Source organism: Malus sylvestris, chromosome 2, assembly GCF_916048215.2.
Source record: "Malus sylvestris chromosome 2, drMalSylv7.2, whole genome shotgun sequence".
NCBI classification, from domain to species: domain Eukaryota; kingdom Viridiplantae; phylum Streptophyta; class Magnoliopsida; order Rosales; family Rosaceae; genus Malus; species Malus sylvestris.
Genome location: NC_062261.1, coordinates 27,515,993 through 27,524,912, shown reverse-complemented (window position 1 = coordinate 27,524,912; position 8,920 = coordinate 27,515,993). Strand labels below are relative to the sequence as shown.

The window sequence follows — 8,920 nt, the reverse complement described above, 5'->3', positions numbered from 1 at the left end:
TAAAAATGAGGTATAAAAACATGGTATGATGAATACCATTACTCAGAAAATATTTCACCTTCCTATGACATTTTCATTTACTGCATTTAATGACTTTCACCAAAGTCCACTTTGATTACCTTTCGTACACAAACACATGTGTGGAACACACCACATTACATTTCACAACACATACACATGTAAATGATGTTTTACTAATAAGGAACTCAATTTTCAGCTTGGGTAGGCTGAAGACGCTTACGAGGCTACGAGCAAGAATAAGAGCCCTCCTAGGTGTTGAAATTAACAAGAGAAAACAAAAGGTTGATAAAGATGGTATTATATAGGGACTAGGATTCTCTTCCCTCATCTTTCTATCCACTTTCATCCCCTTCTTTCATATTCTCTATTTTGTCTTTCTATTTATATAAAAAAAATTAATATAAGATGTTGATGTGACTTAACCGTGACCGTTCAAATAGAAGGGGAGTGAAGGGGAAGAAAAAAAAGAAAGGAGAGAATCCTACTCCATTAGATAGAAGGCTAGTTTTGGTAATTGGTGACTTTGGATGCGGTCCCTATTTATCAATGTTTTTTTATTGAAATCTTGTTGGTTTTCGGTTTTTTATTGAAATCCCTAAAATTAATGCAATAATGCATTTCTATGTAGGTTATTATAATTTTTAAATTAAAATTTGATATTTGTAGTTATTTATATTAATGAGATTTTAAATAAAATCCATAATTTGTTGAAAATATTAAAAATAATTATACTTAAATAAAACTCATGATTTGTCATTACTTATATTAATGACATTTTACATACAAAAAGTTGGTAATTTTTATACGATACATTTTACATACAAAAAGTTGGTACATTTTATAAAAAAAAAGTGACATGTTTTATATAATGGGTACATTTCATATAAAAAAACAATGGGTACATTTGACACAAAAGAGATGGTAATTACAAAAAAAAAAAAAAAAAAGGGGTACATTTTACATATAACAAAGTGGTACATTTTTAAAGACAAATTGTAAGATCTCACATCGTCCAGGGATGAGGATCCTATAAGCCTTATATGTATATTCTCATCTCTACCTAACACGAGGCCTTTTGGGAGCTCACTGGCTTCGGCTTCCGTAGGAACTCTGAAGTTAAGCGAGTTCGCGCGAGAGCAATCCCATGATGGGTGACCCATTGGCAAGTTCTCGTGTGAGTTCTCAGAAACAAAACTGTGAGGGCGTGGTCGAAGCCTAAAGCGGACAATATCGTGCTACGGCGGAGTCAAGCCCGGAATGTGGTGGGGGCCCCCGGCCGGGATGTGACACAAATGGGTACATTATTAATAAATTACGGGTACAAATAAAAGGTCAAAAAAATTTGAGTAAAAATAAAAGTTTGAAACATATGGACACAAAAAGAAATTAATATATGGGTACAAACTAAAACTGAATAGAAAATCGGCACAATTAAAAAAAAAAGGTTGCAAATTAAAACGTTTAGAAACTAAAAATAAAAATATATGATATAAAATTTAGCCATAAATATAAATATATCAAATGTAATGTTTCTAACATTAAATGGATAATTTAGAAATAAAATTTAATTATTCTGATAAGTAAAATATTTTATTATTGAAATAATTAATGATGTTTATTAAAACCAAGGGACCTTGATTAAAATTTGAAAATGAATAAGATTTTAATCAATAAAGCTGGAAAAATGGAGATGGGAACCTAATTTCTCATTTGGTAATTACCACTACTAATCATGTTTAGACTTCAGGCGTTTATTAATTGATATGGCGTACAGCTAAGCCTTTAAACAAGCAATCGAAAATGATCAACTAGCTACAAAGCTTTTCCTTGAAACTTCTTTATTTCTGATTTGTTCTATAAAAGATCAACAGCTAGGCATTTAAATAAACAAACAATCTCACATTGATCGGAGAAGAAATATTGCATAACTTATAAGTAAGTTAGACTATTCATCATGCTGCCAATTGATTTTATGGTGGAGCATGCATACCCACTACTTTTGACCTTGATTGGACCGGCTGCTTCTTGCTACATATGTAACGTTTATGGGTGCAATTGGGATAGGAATATCCGACTTCAAACAAAAAAGTTTCAATATATTTTGTCTGATTCCAATCTAAAATTGAAATTTTGAAATTCGAAAAAGTCCGAATACTTTTATTAAACTGGTACTCCGCTCCCAGTAAGTTGTTGAGATTAGAGTAGCTGGTACATTGTTTTGATCAGCTTTTCGGATTTATCTGGTCATTTTCTTCAATTAAATGTATCCAAAAGACCTTCTGTTACTAATTTACTATCATCTCTCTATGGCCAATAAAACCATTAAAAAGAAAAAGACTATACCACCATTGGTAAGCGTTGCTACTACTCCATCTAGTCCAGTAAGTCAGGCCATATATAAAGCTGCTCAAGTTTCAGTCAAATAAACTCCACAAAAGCAGCCAAAAATAAGTGGACGCAATTATAAAGTATGACGTCTGTTGGTGCTTCAAGTCACAGAAAGAAACCATATATAAGCATTAAAACAAAACAAAAAACAAATTTAAATCCCGCCGAAAATATAAATATTATATTAAAAACAGTGGTGCGGAAAATTAACAATTACATGTTTCAAATAGGGGTGTGCGGAGGTGTGCTATCCACACACCCCTTTTTACTTCTCTCACACTCCTTGTTAATTTCTATCATTTGATCTTCTTTAATTCATCCGATCTAATGACCGAAAATTAAAAAGGTGTGAGAGAAGTAAAAAGGGGTGTGTAGATATCACACCCCTTCAAATATGTCGATATCAAAGACAGCCCATAGTCACAACCATTTTTTTTTTTAATTATAGAATGTATATCTTATCGTCCACACTGATGACAAATTAATTTCTTTTCTTATGCTGTTCCGATACCACATAAGGCTACAACATATATTTGACCTTCATCAAATGGTACACCAAAGTAGAGTCAGTGGTCCCAAAAAATGTAGCCATGAAAATTTCAACTCGAATTGGATGTTCTAAACTTTGCTGGCTTGCTAATAAACCAATCCCTTAGGTAACCCAAGTCACGATGTTTGTTGTATTAACGTGAAAAAAGTCATCGACTTAGTCACCTATCTGTGATGGTATATGTTGGCTGACTGTATCCAACAATGTCACGCTTCTTTTTCACACAAATGAGAAGCCCGCTCCCTACCTAATTAGTCCAATCCGTTTCCATGTTTGCTTCCTACGGATTTCCTTTTCACTTGCTCGATCGACTAATTTTCCTGTGAACCAGCTGTGCTTTTTTTATCTCAATTTCTCACCTATCTTTCAGCATGTAATCGTAGCCGTTCACTAAATCTTGCCGTCCTCTATATATACAACCCCTCATTCCTACTTGCCTGGTACATCCTGACACTAGTGCTTCATCTTTTTGTTCCACCAATATTGGTTCTTCACTTTCTTGGTTTCTCTTACTCATCTTTTTATTCTCCCAATCGTTTCACTCTCTCATACTATTTTGCGGGGGGTGCTTGCTAGCTACCTAGTTCTTGTGAGAGTTCAGCTTAATACGTAGCAATGGCTTGCTTAAATGTTTGCAAGGACCAGGTTTGTGATGAATTTTGTATTCCTCTCTTTTATCTTTACCATAAACTATGGTGATATGGAGCATATAGATAAGTGACGTGTGTAAGATAGTTTTGATGTGCACGCAATGCTACTTGCTATATGTATCATATTTACTGATTACTATCGATTGGTGATGTCTATATCAATTTTCCGTTGTACATATCACGCATGTATTGATGACTCGCCTTGAAGCTTTGCTTGCCTCCAGATGTGATCACCCACCCTGACATATTTATGGATTTTCAGAATAATGTCTCACAGAATAGATGTTTCCACATGCGTGAGCAAGTTTGTCAATTTTGTCAGTCCAAATAATTTTATGAATGTATTTTACCTATTATATCAATGTGTAGTGCATGCAGGTTAGTGACGTGTACACAAAGAGCAAATTAATATCTTAATTTATGTACGCAAAAAGAAAATTAATGGTCTTATTTTATATATTATTGTTCTGTGAGATTCACTTGGTAAGATATGAAGTTGTGTGACCTTAATTAAGAACACCTCCAAATAAAATTGCTGAAGCTCTAACGGAGGTGCATTAATGACTTGGATGCTTTTCGTTAAAGTTCCCTATAAAATATAATTGTTGAAGATAACTTCCAAACGTACGCCTCAAGTATTGCATCTAGCTAGCTAGAAGGATATACATATTGCTAGCTAACTTTGTTATAAATTCAAACATCTTCAGCGATATGCAGAAGAAAAGAACCAGAAGATACAAGAGGTTTGTACCCTCGATGGAACCACTGATTGGCATGGCCGCCCTGCTGTCCGAGGAAGAACTGGAAGATGGGTTGCTGGGATTCTCATATTAGGTAATTAATTATATATGATTATACTGTTTAGTAACAAGAATAGTTCGATTATTTATTTGAATTATTAACTAATGTTTAGGTTAAGTTTTCTATTTTAATCTGAAAATAAATATCAATTTCTTTATTGTGCGGAAGAAATTTGTCTGCAGTAAGGAAATTCTCACTGTTCCAACAACTTTTCCAAAAAGCAGTCACATTAGATTTCAAATGTCATATTTTGTCAGCATTTGTTGTGTGCGTGTATATATATTTTGAGATGTGATATCCCCACATTTCTTTTTTCTTCTCCCACACCTTTTTGGTTTGTGGCCATCGGATCGGATGAATTGAAGAAAATCAACGGACATAAATTAATAAGGAGTGTGTGAAAAGTAAAAATGGGTGTGTGGATAGCACATCCCTATATTTTTTATAACAAATGGTATTATTTACACTAAAGCAGTGAGAGAGTGTCTAAGTCTTATAATGGGCTAACAATAATGTGGTTCAAATGCACCTTTGACGAGAATCGAACCTAAGAGCTCTCACTTACAAAAGAAAATATCACTAGATCGTACATTATTTCACATCATAAGTCTTAGACAGATCTCACACTATTGTATGGATCAGGATCCTCTCCTGAGCAGATGGAGAGGATCCTCTTGACCAAGGCCATCGGGCCGTTCATTTTTTATCCAACGGTTATAATTATTATAACTTTTAGAGGGCCTCCCTGTTTGTAGCCGTTGGATAAAAAATGAACGGCCCGATGGACCTGATCAGGAGGATCCTCTCCATCTGCTCAGGAGAGGATCCTGATCCCTATTGTATTGAACCAAGTTAATTCACAAGTACATATAATTCAACATGATGATCTGTAGCCACATAGGATATCCGTGGCCATTGTGATTTCTTTTTCCAACGTGGCTATTGTGATTAGCTGCCACATTTACATCCATGATCTCGTGCAACCATCATATCATAATATAACATCCCTAATTAATTAATAACGTTTCGTAACACAATTGACCTGTTTTTTTAATTGATAACATGTTATCTACCGTGATCAGTAAATCAAGGGTTGGCAACATTGGCGTTCTTTGGAGTAGGAGTGAACTTGGTATTGTTTTTGACAAGAGTGTTGGGTCAAGACAACGCAGAGGCTGCAAATAACGTCAGCAAATGGACTGGAACAGTTTACTTATTCTCTCTTCTTGGTGCCTTCCTCAGCGACTCTTACTGGGGGAGGTACAAAACTTGTGCTATATTTCAAGTTATTTATGTCATTGTAAGTTATCTACTAATTACTAGCTTAAAATCCAATAACTATATTAATCATTTTGCTGGTTTAACCTCATTTTTTTCGTCAATAAATGGAATCCATGGTTTTATTGAAAGAAATATAGTACAAATAAGAATTCAATTGGTGTGATTTTTACTCATCCCAAAACTCCAAGTTGATTTTTGAAAATTAAAGCAGCTCATTCGTTTTTTTTTTTTTTTTTTTTTTTTTTTTAAATATCCAAACTAGTCATTTGTATGTTTGAGCTCAATCCCTTCATCTAAGCGACACCAGTTCAGCAAATCTGGGCTTAGGCAATTTGTTTGAGTAGGGTATTCTCCCCTTCTTCTATACCCAAGTTAGAATGTCACTCCTCGTAGCTGAGATTAATTTAGTGCAGAAAATTGCCTGAATAATATATAAAAAAAAAAGTGTGAGACAAGTAAGCTCAACTTTGTGGCAAAATGGATAAGCAAAATATCTAACTAGGATTAATGAAAAATTAATAAAGCAAGAGTAATTTTCCTCAAATTAATGTGAGATTCACTTCATAGATAGATCTGATGATATATTAGAAATAAAACCCTAGACTGTCTTCTGTTTTCTCTTATTTAGGTATACTAGTTTGTCATAGCATTACTTTTATTTCCTGCAAGTATACTCATGCAAATTTGTTTTTCGATTGAGCAGGGTTTGTCATTGTTATCCATATCGACCTATATATTCTTACTTAAGCCTAAAGGCTGTGGTGATGAAAAGTCTCCCTGTGGAGACCACTCGACCTTTGAAATCGGATTGTTCTACATCTCTATATACCTTGTTGCACTTGGAAATGGAGGTTACCAACCTAACATAGCTACATTTGGGGCAGACCAGTTTGACGAGGAGGATCCGAATGAAGGGCACTCAAAGATATCCTTCTTTAGCTACTTCTACTTGGCTTTGAATCTTGGCTCTCTCTTTTCAAACACAATCTTGGGATATTTTGAGGATAAAGGAATATGGACTCTAGGGTTTTGGGTATCTACTGGCTCTGCTGTCATGGCTTTGGTCTTGTTTCTATGTGGTACACCAATGTACAGGCATTTCAAACCTCAAGGAAACCCCCTCTCTAGGTTTTTTCGGGTAATTGTCGCTGCAACAAGAAAATGGAAGGTTGAGATGACACCAAGTGGGGAGGATTTCTACGAGGGAGAGGATGACAAGGATTGCTCTTCAAATGAGAGTAGGAAAATAGTTCACACCCACGGATTCAAGTAAGTTATATATATGGTTTTTAGATTTTAATAGATAATTTCAATAGTCACATGAATCTCTTTGGGAACATTTTCTTTATGAGATTCTTCTTCTCAGGAGAGCTTTTAAAACATGCTTACTGAACTACCAAAAATACTCCAAATAAACCTATTAATTAAAATAAAAACATTGCTAAGTAGTACGTAGTGACGATGCTTTTTTTTTTTTTTTTTTGTAATAAAAGTAACAAGAATACATGTGCTTAATTATATGACCAATGGTAAATCCTTTAACTGATCCATGTTAATCTTTGCCAGATTCCTGGATAAAGCAGCAATCATCACATCAAAAGAGATGAATCAAATGGGCAAGGGAGCTCAAAATTCATGGCGCCTTTGCTCAGTGACACAAGTAGAAGAAGTGAAATGCATACTTAGACTACTCCCAATCTGGCTGTGCACAATTCTCTACTCTGTAGTTTTTACTCAAATGGCATCACTTTTTGTAGAACAAGGTGCTGCAATGAAGACCACCATTTCAAGCTTCCACATTCCCCCAGCCGGCATGTCAAGCTTCGACATTCTCAGCGTTGCAGCTTTTATCTTCATTTACAGGCGAGTTCTTGACCCTCTTATTGCCAGACTGTGGAAAAAAGGACTCACTGAGCTTCAAAGGATGGGGATTGGTATTGTTATTGCAATCATGGCGATGATTTCAGCAGGAGTCGTAGAGTTGTTCAGGTTAAAGTATGCGATAAAAGACTGCAACATCGATTGCGAAAATCAAAGTTCATTGAGCATATTTTGGCAAGTTCCTCAGTACATGCTTATAGGAGCATCAGAAGTGTTCATGTATGTTGGTCAACTGGAATTCTTCAATGGACAAGCACCTGATGGATTAAAGAGCTTTGGGAGTGCACTTTGTATGACTTCAATATCACTTGGAAACTACGTGAGTAGCTTACTTGTTACAGTTGTGATGAAGATTTCTGCAAGGGATGACATGCCAGGATGGATCCCTGGAAACCTTAACAAAGGCCATTTGGATAGGTTCTACTTTCTCTTAGCAGCTTTGACAACAGCTGATCTTTTGGTCTATGTATTATGTGCCAAATGGTACAAGTATATCAAGTTTGAAGGAAAAGGTGGAAATGACAGTGGCAATATTGGGCAAGCTGAACTTAGAGTCTAATCAAATCTAGGGTAAAAAAAAAAAAGGAGGGTCATAAAGATATAAAGATATAAAGATATTGTATGTGTCGGTCATATGTCATTTTATTTTTATAGTAGGTATATATTATCGCTACTATTAGTGATAGGTTTCAACATTGCGTGAGAGAGATTATATATCGTCTAAACAAATAAGTTTTGTTAGAAAGGGGAGGGCCGTCATGAGGATACATAGAGTCAATGCTTGCAATGATACTAGAGAAATGCTTTTTTCATTTCTCCAAGTTGAGCACAAGGTGTTGTAGAAAGAATGTGGCAAGGCCAGTTGTAAAACTCAATGCAATCTTTGATGTAGCCTACAATATGTAATAAAATGCATTTCCTTATTATAATTAGGGGTGTGCTATCCACACACCCCAAATTACTTCTCACACACCCTTGTTAATTTTTGTCCGTTGATCTTCCTCCATTCATCCGGTCCGACGGCCGAAAATTAAAAGGGTGTGTGAGAAGTAAAATGAGATGTGTGGATATCACACCCCTATAATTATATCTAAGCTATTCTTTGTCTTCCGTATTAAGTTTTAGTTTTTATTTTTATACAAATTATACTAAATTTATCTAAATTACTACAAGAGTGATTTGAACTTGCATGTTGAGGAAAACACTGAACACAATGCTCTAATCAACTTAATTAAGCTTATTTATTTAAGATTTTATATGAAGCTTTTTCTAACCAACTCAGTCTAAATGGTAGATGCAAAAGATAACTTTAATTAATTTATTTTATTTTTGTAAAATAATTGACTTT

At 34.8% G+C, this 8,920-nt stretch overlaps 1 protein-coding gene across 2 annotated transcripts; it reads left to right on the top strand.

The window, feature by feature from the left end:
• The first annotated feature begins 3,388 nt into the window (after positions 1 to 3,388).
• LOC126609756 (protein NRT1/ PTR FAMILY 7.3-like) lies at positions 3,389 to 8,659 on the top strand. Of its 2 annotated transcripts, XM_050277675.1 has the most exons (5): positions 3,389 to 3,604; positions 4,317 to 4,443; positions 5,493 to 5,710; positions 6,395 to 6,960; positions 7,258 to 8,659. In XM_050277675.1, the coding sequence occupies exons 1-5, from the start codon at positions 3,575 to 3,577 to the stop codon at positions 8,129 to 8,131; spliced, it is 1,815 nt and encodes a 604-aa protein (XP_050133632.1). In that variant the 5' UTR covers positions 3,389 to 3,574; the 3' UTR covers positions 8,132 to 8,659. The 2 variants fall into 2 exon arrangements, with proteins under 2 accessions (XP_050133632.1, XP_050133641.1); XM_050277684.1 differs by lacking the exons at positions 3,389 to 3,604; positions 4,317 to 4,443 and having other exon boundaries at positions 5,528 to 5,670.
• Positions 8,660 to 8,920: the final 261 nt, after the last annotated feature.

What these genes read in the sequence shown, in the direction of transcription:
- LOC126609756 (XM_050277675.1), top strand. Translation starts at nt 3,575, where the DNA reads ATGGCTTGCTTAAATGTTTGCAAGGACCAG. An exon ending in TTCAAGTTATTTATGTCATT is followed by an intron (nt 5,711 to 6,394) that starts GTAAGTTATCTA and finishes TCGATTGAGCAG; the next exon opens with GGTTTGTCATTGTTATCCAT. An exon ending in GTTCACACCCACGGATTCAA is followed by an intron (nt 6,961 to 7,257) that starts GTAAGTTATATA and finishes AATCTTTGCCAG; the next exon opens with ATTCCTGGATAAAGCAGCAA.